General features: G+C 48.8%; 1 protein-coding gene across 1 annotated transcript in view; it reads right to left on the bottom strand.

Annotated features, from left to right (window-relative positions):
- The window catches only part of DIAPH3 (diaphanous related formin 3), a 2,291,797-nt gene that overhangs the window by 582,996 nt on the left and 1,690,814 nt on the right, over positions 1-17,987 (bottom strand). The window contains exon 25 of the mRNA XM_086934906.1: positions 2,227-2,391. Coding sequence (XP_086791032.1) covers positions 2,227-2,391 — 165 coding nt within the window. The remainder of the gene's footprint in view (positions 1-2,226; positions 2,392-17,987) is intronic.

The raw sequence follows: 17,987 nt of genomic DNA, 5'->3' as shown, positions 1-17,987 counted from the left end.
TTGGGTGCCGTTGATACACACGTCTGGTGAAGATCCTGGAATAAGCACAGAGACAGACGAAAAAGAAGACTTGCAGTAGAAAGAGACCAGGAGCAGCAGGAATCTTCCTTGATGCAGTATTGGTTCCAGGCGAAGTTCAAGTGTACAGATGGTCAAAGAGTCAAAGGTTTCAGGTTGGAGTATTGTCCCACAACAAATCTGAGGACTCACCCACAGATAAGCCCTTAAATACCCTAGGAAAGGGGTTAGGACAACTCTGGGATCTATCCCTGAGTAGGGGATGGGTAGAGAGAAGGATACTCATATGTCCTTCATCCAGTTTAACGTCAGAGCGGGAGCCAAGAGCTTCCTGAACTGGCTCATACTGGAGTATGCAAGGAGGGCACCAAATGTGCCTTCAGAGAAGTCTGGTGGCACTGGCAAGCGCCCCCACCACAGCGGAATACACCAAGTCCTGTCTAGGAGGTGGTCACACCTTCCTGGACACGAAACCTATTGTTCTAACTTACCCTGTTCGAGCTTTTCTCAAGAGCAGGAGGGCAAAATTGTATCTATGGTCGGCAGCAACACTAGCTTGTTGTCAGACCCCTGAAAGGTTGTTACCGGGACTACAAGGGGTTACCCTAAGGGAGCCACCAGGTACATGGGATCATATTTACAACACGGAAATTGGTGTTGGGGTATGGTTCCAACATGTTTGATGCCAAACATGACCAGGTTTGGTGCTGCCACTATATAGTTCGATATCTCGTAATGACTGATGTCCACTATATGCATTAAAATGGCTGACAGCACTTACAAAGCCTAGAGAATTTACTCCAGGGCTTGCAGAGGTGCTCTGCTCATGCATAGGCACCCTCACACTTTTAACCAAGCACCCTGCCTTTCAGGACTGAAAGGCCTGCCAGAGGGGTGACATAGGTTTTAAGTGTAGTGACCTCAGATATAAGGAAACATATCTGGCTTGAGGGGTTTAAGCACCAACTCACACAGACAGCACTGGCAGACCCGTAGTCCGTTTGAGGGTTCTCTCATGGGTGGCAGAATACATTCTGCTGCTGCCCATGGGAGACCCCTGGTGTACCTATGCCTTGGGTACTTAGTACCATATACCAGGGACTTAAAAGGGTACACCAGTAGCCAATTGTGGAGGTCGAGAAGTACTTACGATAATCAATTTAGGGAGGAAGCACAGTGACTGTGGTCCTGATTAGCAGGATCCCAGCCAGACTAGTCAAAAGCATACGGACACCAGGCAAAAAGTGAAGGTAACCATGCTAGAAGCATCCTACCTTCCTGCAACCACTTACCAGACATTTGATCTAGTCACTATTTACCGGTTAGGAATTACGTGAAACAGAGAGCGCGCACTCCAAACTGCATCCATTAAGCATGGAAAAACAGAAACTGACTTGTGTACCAGTAGGTACCTAATAATCCAGATCATGTCATGTTCGGAGGCACAGTCATGGCACCAGCCTTGAGGCAACTGGTGGCACTTGGGCGTTATTGCTGTGCAAAGAATTTTCTGTACCAGCCTGAAACCATGAAGGAGTATTCATTAGGTGAGAAACCTGTGGAAAGAGGCAATTAAAAATTCAGCACTTCCTTAATCAAGCAAAGGGCAAAACCCGTAAATGCACCCGAGTATTTACAGTGACATCACATCAACTCTAAATGATTGCTAGATTAAGTGTTTCTAATGGGAAAGTACGATTCCATACAAAATACAGTGAAGTCTACATTGTCCAGGATACTTTGTTGCCGAAATCAATGTTTTTCTTCTAAAGCCTGCTCATAAAACATAACATTATTCGTTGCAAAGTAAAAGTGAAGTAAAATTGCATATAAAGTGCTACATTTAAATCTTATAAAGAAAAAAATATTTTCTTCTGTAATTAGACAACAGGAGTCCTTTATTGAATGAAGAAAATAATTTAAACTCTCATCTGGTTCTGACGTGTGGCGTCCAATCTCGGATTGTTTAGTTGTATTCATAGCAACGTCAAATAAAACCCTGCTTTTAGCGGCAGAAAAATCAACATATGCAATTAAAGAGAAGTTTTCCTACAGTCAATTCTAAGAAAAGGCAGGAAAGCATTGTAATGAAAACAGCAGGTTTGTAGGTTTCCAGCAGGAAAATATTCAGTTAAAGAGTGCGTTGAAATGGAGAAATATACGAATCAAGAGAAATCTTTTTATTGTAACATGACAACTCAGACCTACCATGAACATAGTCCTGAAGTTATTCAAGTCAGTGAAAAACTCCTCCACAGACACTTTCTTTGGATCTATCACAAAATATTCCATGAGCGCCTGATACAACTTTTCCATGTTGACGTGCATTCTGTAGAGTTTCTTGTAATCTTCTCTAACGCAGACAGCAAAGCTGTAAGCTAAAGTTAAGTTTCAAACATTTCTTTTTTAGGGATACATCTTTTTTTAAATAATGTGTCAAAATATTTTGTGAAGATAAACTATGTCAAGCCAACGGAACAATTCGGTACAATCTACAGCGCCAGATCACACTGAACAAACCACATACGGAACATTTATAATACATTTTCTTGATTAACAATATTCGATTGGTAACGCCATCACCCCAAAATAGGAAGGGGGGGGATTGAAGAGAAGAAGAGTGACATAAGGAAAGAACAAGTTACTTATTTTCGGTAACGCCTTCTCTGGTAGAAACAATATCCAGCCGCAGATTCCTTACCTTTGAATTAACCCATGAGTCATACTGGATCTGGAAGATTTTTCGTGAGCAGTACCCCTGCGCACAGGTAGGTGGCATCAGTTGGCTCTACGTGGCATTGTCGGCACTGGGAGGGACGTCCACGTCACCGCTATTGGCGCCACCTTGGAGCGCGGACGTCAATTACTTTTCCTGACTTTCCACCCCAGGAACGTGGAGCCATAAATTGCACAGACACTGGTGTCCCTGAAACGGATTAGCTCTGACCCCAGAAATCTGTCCGCGGGGAAGATACGTGGGTCATTAAGGAACCTGCAGCTAGATATTGTCTCTACCAGATTAGGTGTTCCCAAAGATAAGTAAAATGACATCTAGCCACAGATTCCTTACCCTTGAACAGATGCCCAAGCAATACCATCCGCAGAGGCGGGTCAGAGTACAAATTTAGACTAAGAAGTCCTGCAGGACCGAACATGCGAAATGCCCCTTCCTGCGGAACCGACTGTCCTGACAGTAATAATTATAAATGTGTGCAGGGATGCCCATGTTGCTGCATGACAGATGTCCAGTACTGGAACTCAACAGGCTAACGCACTGGTGGCAGCCTTAGCTCTGGTGGAATGAGCTCTTAAGCCTTCAGGAGGCTGCTTCTTTGCCAGTGCATAGCAGATCTTGATGCAATGAACGACCCATAGCGAGATGGTCCGTTTCCACACCACTTGACCTTTCTATGTACCAACATACCCCACAAAGAGTTGGTCATCCACCAGGAACTTTTTTTGTGGTGAAAAAGAACAAAGCAGCTCTTTTTTGGGTCCAGACGGTGGAATCGCGAATCTTTTTTTAGAGGAATGTGGAAGAGCATTGAAGGTGAGAATGTGACAGACTGGCCCCCAAGAAATGATAACACTTTCGTCAGTAAAAATGCCATAGTACAAAGCACCAGCTTGTCAGTAAAAACTGATAGGAAAGGAGGCTTGGATGAAAAAGCCTGCAGCTCACTCACCCTCCCAGCCGATAAAATGGCCACAAGAAAGGCTCTTTAGATAGTGAGCAGCCTGCGGGGACAATTGTGCAAAGGTTTGAAAGGAGAATTCATAAGAAATGCAAGAACCAAACTAAGGTCCCACTGAGGCATAATGAAAAGGGAAGATGGGAACATATGTACAGACGAAATCTATTTACCATCGGTAGTTTAAATAAGAAGGGTTGATCAGCCAGCGGCAAGAAGGCAGACAATACAGAAAGATACTCTCTCATAGTGCCCAGGGCAGAGCCCTGCTGGGCAAGGGTCAAAATAAAGAAGTAGAATATCAGAAAGGGAGGGTCAATAGACTTTTCTGTACAAAATGATACACACTTTTTCCATCAGTAAGTGTATACTGTATTGGGGGAGGGACGCCTGATTCCCAAAATAACATTACAGACTTCGGAAGAAAGGTCGAAAGCTGTCAACTGCTGCCTCTCAAACTCCACACAAGGCGGCGAAGAGTTGACAGATTTGGACCCTCCCATGCTACTGCAACAAAAGATCCTCCTGAAGGGGCAGTCAAATCCGGACGATCGACACTCATGTTCAGAAGCTCGGAATACTAGGCTCTTCATGCCCAGTCTGGAGACACAAGGATGACTTGAGCCCGGTCGTTCCTGATCTTCTGGAGAACTCTGAGCAAGAGTGGGATGGGCAGAAAGGCATAAATGAGGCCTGAGCTCCACTCGAGACGAAAAGCATCTCAGTGCGAGAGCCGCTTTGGAAACTCAAGTGTGTGAAACTGCTGACATTGTGCGTTCTCTGCAGAGGCGAACATATCTAACCAAGTGTAAGAAAGTAGGATCTGCTATTATGGTTACCCCCACTTTTTGCCTGGTGTTATGCCATTACGGACTAGTCTGGCTGGGATCCTGCTAACCAGGACCCCAGCCTCAGTACTTCCTCCCCTAAATTGGACATGGTGAGTACTTAGGTACTCTCCAGATTGGCTACTGGTGTACCCTTCTAAGTCCCTAGTATAGGGCCTAGGTACACCAGGGGTCTACCATGGGCTGATGCATGTATTATGCCATCAATGAGAGACCACCCAAATTGTTACAACCGGATGCCATTACAGCCTGTGTAAGCTGGTGCCAGCACCACTTACGACAGATATAAGTTTCCTTATAACTGAGGTCACTGCACTTAAAGCCTATAACTCACCCCTAAGGCAGGCCTTTCAATCCTGAAGGCAGGGTGCTATAAGTGTGCGGGTGCTCCTGCACAAGTTGAGTACCCCTACAACTGTCAAGAGTCAATTCTCCCAGTTTGTAAGTGCATCAGCCATTTAGAAATATAGAGTGGCCATGCGTCATTATGCAATGACCATCTCTAAACTGGCTATAACAAACTCTGTCATGGTTGGGTAAACGGTGTGGGAGTTTTGATTCCATGCACTGTAAAACTACGCTGGGAGGGCCTCAGTGCTCCTAGTATCAGTCTTGCAGAACAGGACAGCATGCTAGGGCTGCTTCCGACCAGAGACATTTTTTTGCCCTCCTGCTGCTGAGCCAAGCTTGAGCAGGGGAAGGCAAAACAATAGATATCCTGTCACAGGGAGGTGTGTCCACGTCCCAGACAGGGCTTAGTGTTTTGGTGCAGAGTGGAGGCGCTAGTCAGCGCCACTGAGATTGCTTGAAGGGTACCTCCTTGCATACTCCATTTCAAACCAGTTCAGAGAGCCCTTAGCTCCTGCTCTGGGGAAAAACCGGACAAAGGACATGGGAGTATCCTCCTCACTCTCCAGCCCCTCTTCTGGGAGATACCGCTGAATCGTCCTAACCCTTTCTGTCGTGTACTTAAGGGTTTACTTGTGGGTGGGTTCCTAAATTCATAGTGGGACATGATTCAGATCAGAAACCACTTCATCTTCGACCATCTGGGCACTCTGGACTTTGTTGAACTTCACCTTGGACACCAAGACTGCAACTGGGAAGACCCCTGCTGCTCCTGGCCCCATCGTCCTGCAAGGCTGCTGCAAAGTCCATGACCATGTTCCATACAGGAGTCTCCCAAGGCCTGTGGACATCCCAGACAGCTAAAGGAATCTCCCTTGAAGTGAAGAAGTTGCTTCCCTCCATCTGCTGGCACTGCACCACAGCTGACCCGTCTGCTAATCCTTGGCTCACACGGACTCCGAAAGGCTCAGCAACACAGGCGGTGCTTCTGCAACTCCCTCGAGGCCAGCCCGGTCTCCTCACTGAGTTTGGGGCCAGTATCCCTCTTCGAGACTGCAGCAACCTAACCCCTCTGCACCGCGTCGACTTGCCTCTCTTCTTGTTGGCTCTCTTCACCAGAGATCTTCAGGTTCCAAGAAGCTCCGGCCTCGAACATCTCCTGCAGCCAAGATAGTCGTTTTCATTTTAGCCTTGGCACTATGGGCCTGCATCTTTGGTGAGCTGCTCGAGGTCCCCTTGAGACTCCTGTGGCTCGGGCCTGAGGGTCCTTCTTGACTCCAGTGGGCTACCCTGATTGCTGTAGCCTACTCAGACTTCCTTGCTCAAGGTGAGTCATTTGTACCTTGCTGGTACCAACACTGCACCGTTTTTGTCTACCACATTGTTTGCGGTTGCCAAGGCTTGTTGGCGTTCACTATGGACACCGATCCCTCAGCTCTCGACATCGGGCGTGGGACAGCTTGTAAATGGCTCCTGGTCTTCCTCAGCGTCACCTGGTCCACACAGCTGCAGCTCCAAGGTCAACGCCAACTCTTCTGCATCTCCAGACATCAGTGGGCATTCCTCTTCCATGCTTCCTGGTCACTCCTGAGTGGCATAGACTCTGTCCCCTCTGCTTGTAGGTACTTCTCATCTTGAATCCACCTTTGGGTTCTACCGGACACTTTCCCTTTCTTTGTCAGCGGCATCTTCCTGAAGTCCTCCACTGGGTTAGATCACGGTTTCCAACGTCACTATGCACCCTGCTTCCCTGGTGTAGGTGTCCTGGTTTCTAGGGAATCCACGGGTGTGGTGACTCTTCAACCTTTGGTCTTCCACTGGGTTTCTTCAGGGTCCACTAGGAAGGGTCCTTCTTTAAAATTGCAACACGACTTACCCACTGGCTTTAATTGAGTGCGCAGTTGTGTTTCCCAATTGCACACAACTTCCATGGGGTTCCTAGATACACACCTTGAGTGGTTCCTTCCGTCCCCAGCTCTTGTACGTCTTCTGGGTTCACTCTGGTCTTGAGACGTGGTTTGCATTCTACTATTTTAGATTATGGCCTGGTTTCCCCCTGGAGACCATCGTGTATTTGTGCTACTTACTTGTTCTATTTGCAAAGTATTATTATTCATTGCGTTATCTCTACGGGTAGGAGATATGGTTATGTGTTAGTGAGTATCTTATAATAAATAAATATTTTTATAAATACCTTGTGTGGTTCTTTTTCACAACCTACACCAATAAGATTAAGTTCTGGTAAAACAAGCAGCTTTACACTCCTTTTGGACTAAGCCTGAAGGCTGCTCTCCACAGCTACCACTTAGAGAGCTTTCTAAGGCTGTCTAAGACCACTAAAATCACCATAAGGGTTGTCTGGATTAGTGCAGGGTGCTACACATTACATAAGTGAGCACCATATACTAAGCCAGTTTCCTACACCAAGGCTCTCCTCACTTTTGAAAGAGATCTTGTGTCATCTCCGGAGAGAGATACCATTCGTGATCAGTTAAGAATCAATGGCCAAGTTCACCCACTCTGGCATTGAGGGAACCTGCCAGGTTTTGGATCATCATGCGGAAAAATTTAACCAAAGCTCTACCCACTGCTGAAAGAGATCATGCGCCATCTCCAGGTGGAGACGCCATTCGAGATCCGATAAGCATCTATGGCTGAGTTTGTCCACCATGGTGTGCAGGGAACTTGCCAGGAGTTAAACCATCAGGGATACGCCCTGCTGTTCCAGCCATGTCCATTGACGCAGAGCTTCTTCACAAAGGGTCCATGACCCCACCGCACCCTGTTTGTTGGAGTACCACATTGCGGGAGAGCGGTCCATGAACACCTGGCTTTCAATGCCAATTAGATCCCATGGAGTTCCAGCATGTTGATGTGACAACTGTGAGATCTGATTGGGGAAGGGAGAGGGGTTGGCTTGTGACCCAATAGTGGTTTGTTAGCCACCACTGCAGGTTCTTTGCCGTTCCTTTTGAGATCTGGAAGATGTCATTGAGATTCCATTGATGCTGCGCTCACTGGAACGTCAGGTCCCACTGCAGAGCCCTCATATTCCATCTCGCACGTGTCATTAGCAGGATGCAGGTGGCCCTACAGCCTCAGAGTCAGTCTCACCGAAATTAAGGATAGAGGCTAAAACATCAGTATGATAGCCTGAATATCCTTGATTTGTCGCTCTAGAGGATAAGCCCAAACCTGCACACTGTCCCGAACAGCCCAGATGAAAGGGAGTGTCTAAGAGGGAGTCAGGTGTGACTTCAGCATGTTGATAGTGAACCCCAGTGGGGTTCTCTATCAACATGCTATCTGACCCCCAAGGCACAAGGCTGGCACGAACCGACTTGTGCAGCATGGTGGCTGGGATATGGTTGGCACAGCTATAAACTCAATATGTGGCTACAAATGGAGTGAAAGGCAGACTGGGGATGATGTCGGGCAGTCGAGAGGCCCAAAGACCTAGTTGTAGCTTGCAAGTCCTAAAAGCGCTCCAGTGCTGAATCTGCATGGTCTCCGAAGAGACGGGTGCCTGTCCATGAGGGAAGCCTGGACATCCCCTGAAAAGCCAGATCTTCTCAGCCAGGCGTGGAATTTGAGGGCCACCACAGATGAAACCACGTTGCCCAGCGAGTCAGTCGTGTCCAAGCCACAGCGCATAGTGAACTTTGCTGCGTCTCTCCTGTCTAACTGCTTGGGAGAGAATGGCCTCCGGGACCTGTGGCAACACTTGCACAACCGTTTCCAACAACGTGTGAAAATAACAGCCCAAAAAGCATGCAGTGTTCACCAGTCGCAGCCAGCATTACTCGCGGGTGGAGGGGTCACGCAGGGAGGAAGTCGTGCAGGAGGAGGAGGGGCGGTAATTTTAAATAAATGTTTTAAAAAAATGTAACTTACCTTCGTGGGCCGCTCCAATATGGTCCTGTGTCCTCTCCTCCACACAGGAAGCAGCCAGCCTGCCTCCCTCTCCTAAGCCAATCACAACACTGCAATGGCAGCATTGTGATTGGCTGGGACACCGACCGCACAGGCGTCTATGGGGCGGCCGTTTTCTCCATGCAGGCTGTATGCAGCCTACATGGAGAAAACGGAAATTGTGCATGACTGGTTTGGTTGGCCCTGGGGCCGACCAAACAGTCAGCGCCCACAACAGTGGGCAAGCCACACCTCCCCTGCCTGGAGCAAGCCCGCCCACCCGCCCACCCGCCCACCCGCCACCCCCAACCAAACCTTTCTGCTTTCTCGCAGAGCGAGAAGCAGAAACATAAAATGGTATTCATAATGTCATTTTATGTTTCTGCTTCTTGCACTGTGAGAAAGCTGTGAGGTGACGCTTCTCCGTCCACGTGGGGGAGCCGCCCCTAGTGGTCACTGACCACAATGCGAGGCTGGCAGAAAAAAAAAATCTTTCCTAAGCTGGCCAGCCTCTTGGATTCCCAGTCTGAAGGACTGCTATGGGAGGTGTAGACTTGGACCACCAATCTCACCTGGGTAGGATGTTGTGTGTGGAAATTTGGGTCCTCCGGAGTGGGCAATCATTTTATTCAAAGGAGCCACTGTAATGGACTAGGCCCCAAGAAGGACGTCGTTGAGAGCTTCGTTGAACAGGAGTAGGGGTTCAGAAAAGGAGACTCCGGGTTGCAATACCTCTGTCAAGATGTTCGTCTTGACTGTCACGGAGGGCAACAGTAGGTCGAGGACCTCATCTGCCCTCTACACCCCAATGGGCGGGTGGCGGGTGATGAATTCGCTCCCCTAAGGCGGCTTACAGTCAAGCGGGCCCATGCAGCCAATCGGTGGTTCACTTCAGACCTCAAAGATAAGAAATTAGCTGCAAGGAGGGCCGAGCGAGCTTGGAGAAGAACTTACAGCCCCGCACAAAAGACAATTTATCTGTCCGTTTTACAAACCTACAAAAAGGGCATTCTCGAAGCCAAAACGGAATACTACACGAGCAGGATAATGGCAGCCGAGTCCCACTCAAAGGAAATTTTCTCCACCGTCCATGAACTGGCATCATCCAGCAGAGCTACGGCCACCATCCCCCCATCCCAGTCCCTCTACAACTCGCTCAACGAGTTCTTCATTGACAAGGTTGTCAAAATCAAACACAACATCCCCCCGCCCTCCCCCACATTTGTCAACCCCTCCCCGCCCCCCACTACCCTTAAATTGACCAATATCCCGTTGCTAACCAATGACACACTCCTTCCTCTGCTTCATCGGTTTAAATCAGGCTCCCCCTTGGATTTTGCCCCTGCTCACATCCTCAAGGAAATCTACTCAGCCTGCCCCACACCACCCCTGACCCTTCTTAATGATTCGCTCACACATGGCATTGTCCCCAGCCCACATAAATCAGAGGTTGTCATTCCAATCATAAAAAAAACTTGACGCCGACTCATATTCCCCCTCCAATTACCGCCTTATCTCCCTCCTGCCCTACCTAGCAAAAGTCCTCGAAACCCATGTCACGACCACTCTGAGCACCCATGTAGAGGCAAATCATTGCCTCTCCCCCTGTTAAGCCGGTTTCCGTCCCCTGCACTCTACAGAGAAGGTGGTGATCTCAGTAATGGACAAACTACGTGAAGGTATCGACATCAACCTTCCGCAAGCACTGATCCTCCTAGACTTGTCCGCCGCTTTTGACACGGTGGACCACTCCATCCTCCTCAACCGTGTCAGGGCGGCGGGCATAGAGGGCTCGGCCCTCTCATGGCTCGAGTCCTTCCTTGCCGGGAGAGCTCAAGCGGTCCATTAGGCTGGCTTCGCCGTGGCCTCCCGCAAGGTAGAGTGCGGGGTCCCCCAGGGCTCATCACTTTCCCCTCTCCTGTTTAATTTATACATTTATCCCCTCATTTTTATGTTACAGCAGCTGGAGGTCACCGTGTTCAACTACGCAGATGACCTCCAGCTAATTTTCAACCTTTCCCACCCATCTTCATCCGCCCAGAATGTCCAGACAGTCATGACGTTCATTCAGGACTGGATGAACTGCAACCACCTCAAACTCAACCCGGACAAGACCGAGCTGGTCCTGACCGGAGGTGGTTGCAGTCCGTGGTCCCCCTCCTTTTGGCCCTCATCCCTTGGTGTCCCTCCACTCCCTGTACCCAAAGTAAAAACTCTTGGGATCCTCCTAAACCCACAACTCACTGCCCATTCACAAGTTGGTTCTGTGGTCTCCTCTTGTTTCTTTTCCCTCAGAATAATCAGGAAAGTCTCCCGTTTTTTTTCCCCCTCTGCTTTAAAAATAATCGTGCTGGCCATGGTACTATCTCGTATAGACTATGGCAACATAATCTACAATGGGGCTCCTGCCTATGCGATCCACCGCTTGCAGCTGGTACAGAATCAGGCTGCCCGCCTGATTCACGGCCTACCTAAATACCATCGGGCCACTCCACTGCCTAAAGCACTACACTGGCTTCCTGTGAAAGAGCGCGCCCTTTTCAAACTTGGCTGCCTCACTTACCAGGCCAGATCGGGCACCGCTCCCGAGTTCATCTGCTCTGTTATCAAGCCCTACCTTCCAGGCAGAGAACTTCGCTCCACTCATTTGGACCTTCTAGCTATCCCCCGTTTTAAAAAACAGAAGGCTGGTGGAGCGAGGTTCGCTGTTCTGGCTCCAGTTTTCTGGAACTCCCTCCCTGCTGCCCTGCGGACTTCACCTTCTTACCTCCAGTTTAGGAAGGACCTCAAAACCTTCCTTTTTACGCAAGCTTACACTGCTTAAATTCCTCCAGCTGCTGCCGTCCACTGTTTCACTCATAGCGCCATGAAACCGCTGGGTAAAAGTGCGCTGAATAAATGTTTTTAAATTCAAATTCAAATTGCATATGTAGCTCACTCCTCCGAGCCATGGTGGAGGATGGGAGGCAGGGGAGAGCAAGCTGGTATATGGAGACTTGTCCAGTTTACTGGCTTCATCCACTCCCTATCTTGTTCATACTGGCTTTTTAAAGGGTTCAGTAGCCCAGCTCTTTCCTTCCCAAGGGCTAACCCTTCAGATTAGGGTTCAGGCGCCGACCTACAACGCAGGGGTTCTGACTGTGCCAGAATCTGGGTTGGTCAAATCAGCTGCAGGTCGTTGTGGATTAAAATGGGGCTGGAGCCGGCAGCATTGAGAGCATCGTAGTTGGGGCAGCTGAAGGTTGCAATGGCATGAGTGGCGCCAGTCCGGATCCATGAGGGCTCATTAAAGCCCGGGCCAGACCCACAGGTTAGGAACCGGATGGGGCCCCCTTTGATGCCACAAGGCCCAAAGGCGCACCGAAGAGGTCAGGCCGCTCAAAAATCAGGTGCACGACCTAATAAAATTCCTTAATTTGAGAGGGGCTTGCTCTGACTCCCGGAAAATTGGGGAGATGTGGAGTCTGCCTCGAACGCTGATGTACCTTCCTCGCGTCAGCTGACAGACAGGGAGAAGGCGAAGCACACTAACTTCTTGTGCCCCTTACCAGGGTGCTTAGACTATCTGGAGTGGGACAAAGAGGACTTGGACTCCTCTATCAGTCTAGAGACCTTCCTCTCGAGGGGGACCGCCCCTTTTGTGGAGTCCAATGCTGGGCTGCTAGCAGCTTCAGTAACCGCTCCCTCAAAGCCTTCAAAGCCATGGCCCAGCAGTCGGAGCACCACTCAGAGTTGCAGTTGTATTCCAAACACCACAAACACACAAGGTGCAGGTCCCTCACCAACATCGCGCGGTGACAGCCGACGCAGGGTTTAAAACCTGTCTTCTTCGATTACATCCTTGACAAACCAGAAGAAAATCTCAAAAAAGAATGACCAAGCATTGTAAAAATCCTGCCAAAAACTTAGAGGAGTAGTTCTTCTCTCGGATCAGAGCTGCCTGGCATGGAAAGAAAAGAAGTGACATCAGCGAGCAGAGGTGGAACCTATATAGGTGACGCGTATGTCACTTCCGGCGTGTAAGACGCCATGCCGGGCGTACTGATGCCACCTACTGCCGCGCAGGGTACTGGTTATGAAATATCTTCCGGATCCAGTCTGATGCCTCTGGAAATTCTTAGGTAAAAAATCTGCGGCTAGATGTCTCTATCAGATCAAGGTTAAAATGAACAGTTCCAATCACCAAATATTTTAAATGTCTTAATTGTCGTCTTTTGATCTTCCAGTAGATCCATTCGCTATCATTGCCTTATTGTGGAGAACAGGTTCAAGAGTAACCTAAGACAAGCAAAAGGCTCACAACCAGTGCACCTGCATCAGCACTTGACTCCAGGTAGTGTTGGTAGATATGCTACTGTGATTCAACAGGATAGTATATTCTGTTGCGGGATTTTCCTATGGTTGAAGTTCTAATTCTTTGCACTTTATTACTGGGAGCTGTACCTCAGACAACGCGTCCTTCTTGCTTCATAAATGGCTAGAGCGCATAGTCATTTGCAGGTGGATGTCATTAATCGCTCCACCATTTGGTGGTGGGACCCTGGGTAGTGTGTTATGACTAAAGCGGTCATGGAGTATGCAACTTAAGGGAGAGGGCAGACTAAGACGCTTTCAAAGTAGGCTGGTATCAAGTGGCCTCCTCTTTGACCCTTGATGTGCTGCAACATGTAGGTCGCCAATGGAATTTTGCCACCTTCCCAACCTAACATGGCTACATTAGAGCCCAATGGTTTTAGAATAACCGCACTAATTGTTGAGGGCACTAAGTAGCTTAGTTGGCCGCCTCCTTCGGGTGAAGCCTTCCAGGGGGAAGCTGGTGGGAAGGGGGGGTGACCTGCTGGTGGCCCTACACTTCTAGCTCTACCTTGGGTACCCCGGAGATTATGTGGGGCATGAATAACAGTCACAGGATGCGATATGTGTTCTCGAGGTGTCAGACATGTTTGATGTGTCACTTTATCTCATCTGGTTTTTCTTTACCATGCCGCCCCCAAAGGGGGCTGGATATAGGATATGTGCAATTTTGTATTCACGTTTGCTGTGAATTTTGCTATATATTGAACTCTGTATTGTTAATGGTTGTAGATGTTGGTATACCACCTTGTTTCATGTGAAGTAAATCTGTCTCCTCCTGACCCAAGACATGAAGTATGTTGCCTTTGTGGTGGAAGGGAGGACAATACAATTAGTAAGGGTGGAGGACCCCAACACAATTGGACGATTGAGCGCACTATAAACAATTTTAACTTGAAAACTGACTGCTGCAGTTCTACATCCCATCCTCCTGTTATCAGACAAGGAAAGTTGTGTCACTCCTAGTCTGAGCGTCGATTTTGAGGGGAAAATGGGCATGGATCTTAGAGACAAAACATGCCTTCAGTGGGTTTCAGAACTGACCGATTTCCTCCCACAACAGAGGCACCATCGCTCAAGTAGGCAGTCACATACCTTACCTACAACTTATTAAAAACCTAAGCACAAACCTGAGGCCAGAGTGCTCCAGAGCCCAAAAGAGAGGCAGAGTTTGGTTTAAATCAGATCCACTGAAACTATGCAGCAGGGTTGACCAGAACATGCAGCAAGTAAAGGCAAATTATGCAACGTAATTCAGCACATTTTGTGATAGTATAATTAATTTTAGTATCATTTATGTTTACCCTGTCTGTGCAAAGGTTTCACCGCATTAATATCAGTTTAACTTCTGAAAACAGAAATAAGAAATACAAACCTTTGCATGGGGCCTTTATATGTGCTGCAACACAGGCTGCCACAATCTCAGTAACATTTGATCCCTTTGAGCTAGAAACACTTAAAAAACCAAAATTAACCTGTAGATTATGCAGCAAACAATGGATTATGTGGCAAATGTACAAGATACTTACCGTTGGGAACGTATTATCTGGAAGAGACACAGTCTAGCTGCAGATTGCTTAACTTTTGAACTCTCCATGGAGTCAGAGGGAACAAGACATTTCTCGGCAGTACCTCTGCGTGCCGGGGGACAGCGTCTTGTGCCTCGTGGTGACGTCGACTCGGGTCATGACTTCTGTCGATCCATATGAACAAGTTACTTCCCTTCGGTAACAATATATCTGTAAGAAACATAGGTTAGTCATAAATTCCTTACCTTAGAATTACCCCCAGGCGTCAGACTGCATCTGGAAAGTTTTTCGTTAGCAGTACACCTGCGCGTTGGAAAGTGGTGGCAGTCGACTCCGCGTTAGTCATCGGTGTTGGGGTCGCTGGGATTATATCGAGGTAGCTACATAGACGCTGCCCTCGCGCCCCGACGTCAGTTCTGTACACAACTTTTCACACCAGAAGCGCATAGCCATGCACGACACTGACCACTGGTGCACAAAACTAGGGCTCTGAAAGGAAATCCTTAACTCTAGAAGTCAGTTCTCAGAACAGGGAGGATGGTTGGGGCGGTAAGGAATCTATAGCTAACCGATGTTTCTTATAGATATACCGTTACCGAAGGTAAGTAACTTGTTCATCTGAAAGAAGCAGTTAGTTATAGATTCCTTACTTTGGAATAGATACCCCAGCAATACCAACCCTGGAGGTGGGTCTGTAAACCAAGTTCACACCAAAAAGTCCTGAATAATAGAAATGCCAAAGAAGCCGTCTCTCCGGACTTGACTGTCCTGGCAGTAGTGTTTGGTGAATGTGTGCCGCGATGTCCACGTAGCTGCCTGACAGATGTCATTTAGGGGGACTCCTCGTCTCAAAGCAGTAGTAGCTGCTGTCGCCCTGGTGGATTGGGCGCGCAGGCCCACTGGAGGCTCATTCTTTGTCAAAGAATAGCAGGCTTTGATGCAGAGACCGACCCACCAGGAGATGGTGTGTTTGTGCACCGCCTGACCTTTCTTAGCACCCACGTAACCAACAAAGAGTTGGTCGTCCACCCAGAATTGTTTGGTGCGATCCAAGTATCAGGAAAGCGCAGGTTTTGGATCCAGACGGTGAAGCCTCTCTTCCTCTTTCGAAGGAGGCGGAAAGAAGGTAGACAAAGTGATTATTTGGCCCATGTGGAAAGAAATAACCACCTTGGAAAGAAAGGAAGGTCTAGTTCGGAGGACGACCTAGTCAGGATGAATAGCTAGAAAGGGAGGTGATAGCCAGCAGAAAGGCAGTTTTCAGAGTGAGAAGTCTGAGAGGACAGTTATGTGGTGGCTCAAAGGGAGCGCACATAAAATAGGTAAGAACCAAGTTTATGTCCCATTGAGGTATTACGAAGGGAACAGCAAGAAAAATAGGAGTATTGCCTTTAAGTAATCTATTTACAACAAGGGACTTGAACAGAGAAGGCTGATCAGGGAGCCTAAGGAAGGCTGAAATGGCCAAGAGGTAGCCCTTAAGAGTGCCCAGAGCAGAGCCCTGATGGACCAAAGAAAGGAGGAACAAGAGGACCTCCGAAAAAGGGTGTAAAGGGGATCCACAGCCTTTGCTGTGCACCATGCCACAAATTTGTTCCATCTGCAGGCGTATACTGTTTAGGTGGAGAACACCTGGACACCAAGTTAACATCGCAGTCTTCGGGAGGCAGGTCAAATGACCTCAACTGCCACTTCTCAATCTCCACTCTCCACGCAAGGAGGTGAAGGCTGGACAGGTTCGGGTGGAGGATCGTTCCCTGCAGCTGGACAGAAGATCCTCCCGAAGAAGCAGTCGGTTTGGAGGATCGATGGCCATGTTGTGCAGCTCAGGATACCAGACTCTTTGTGCCCAATCCGGAGCCACAAGAATGACTTGGGCCCAGTTGCGCTTGATCATCTTCAGCACTCTGGGCAGAAGTGGTATAGGCAGAAAGGCGTATAGAAGACCGCAACTCCACTTGCGACGAAAAGCACTGCCCAGCGAGTGCTGCCTTGGAAATTCCAATGCGCAAAAGTGCTGACAGTACACGTTCTCTTTGGTGGCGAATAGATCTAACCAAGGCTCTCTCCACCATTGAAAGAGATCTTGCACCACCTCAGAGTGAAGACGCCATTTGTGATCCATCATGCACATGCGGCTGAGTTTGTCTGCCCTGGCGTTCAGAGAACCTGCCATGTGTTGAACCACCAGGGAAATGCCCTGACGTTCCGGCCATGTCCAGAGACGGAGAGCCTCTTGACATAGGGTCCACGACCCCGCCCTGTTTGTTACAGTACCATGTGGCGGTGGTGTTGTCCGTGAACACCTGCACTACTCTTCCCCGGACAGAGGGAAGGAATGCTTTGAGTGCAAGACGAATCGCTCAAAGCTCCAAAAGGTTGATAAGAAACCCTGACTCCGCCAGAGACCAGAGGGCTCTGATCTCAGCCTCCCCCATGTGGCAGCCCCATCACAGAAGTGATGCATCGGTCACCACCGTGAACTCTGGTTGAGGAAGGGAGAGGGATCGGCTGTCGACCCAATCTTGGTTCGGGAGCCACTACTGCAGTTGGCGTGCAGTGCCCTCCGACATCTGGACGCAATCGGACAAGTTCCCCTGATGCTGTGCCCACTGGAACTTCAGGTGCCACTGCAGAGCTTGCATATGCCATCTGGCATGATCTACCAGCAGGATGCCATCAAGCCCAGTAGCCGGAGGGTCATTCTGACCTGAAAGATTGGAATCAGAGCCCGAATATCACAGACTCGCTGTTTGGGAGTATAGACCCAAAACTACATTGTGTCCAGAACCACTCCGATAAAGAGAAGCTTCTGAGAGGGAGTCAGGTGTGACTTTGGTACATTGATGGAGAACCCAGCGATTGTAGGAGGTCGGCCGTAGTCTGGAGGTGGGAGACAACTGCCTGGTGCAAGCCTGCCTTCAACATCCAGCTGTCGAGATAGGGGAAGACTTGAACCCCTGATCTGCGCAGATGAACTGCAACCACCATCATCACTTTCGTGAACACCCGGGGCGCTTGTAAGGCCAAAGTGGAGCACAGTAAACTGAAAGTGTTACTGGCCTACCGTGAACCGCAGGTAACGCGGGTGGGCCGGCAGGACGGGGATGTGAAAATAAGCTTCCTGCATGTCCAACTCTACCATCCAGTCTCCAGGGTCGAGGGAAGACAGTACCTGAGCCAGGCTCAACATTTTGAACTTCTCCTTCCAGAGGAAGCGGTTGATATTCCTAAGATCCAAGATATGACGCAGGTCCTGGTCCTTCTTGGGCACCAGAAAGTAGTGG

Source organism: Lissotriton vulgaris, chromosome 8 (genome assembly GCF_964263255.1).
Source record: "Lissotriton vulgaris chromosome 8, aLisVul1.2, whole genome shotgun sequence".
Taxonomy (NCBI): domain Eukaryota; kingdom Metazoa; phylum Chordata; class Amphibia; order Caudata; family Salamandridae; genus Lissotriton; species Lissotriton vulgaris.
The sequence above is the reverse complement of the archived record's forward strand: the minus strand, read 5'-3'. Positions and strand labels throughout refer to the sequence as shown.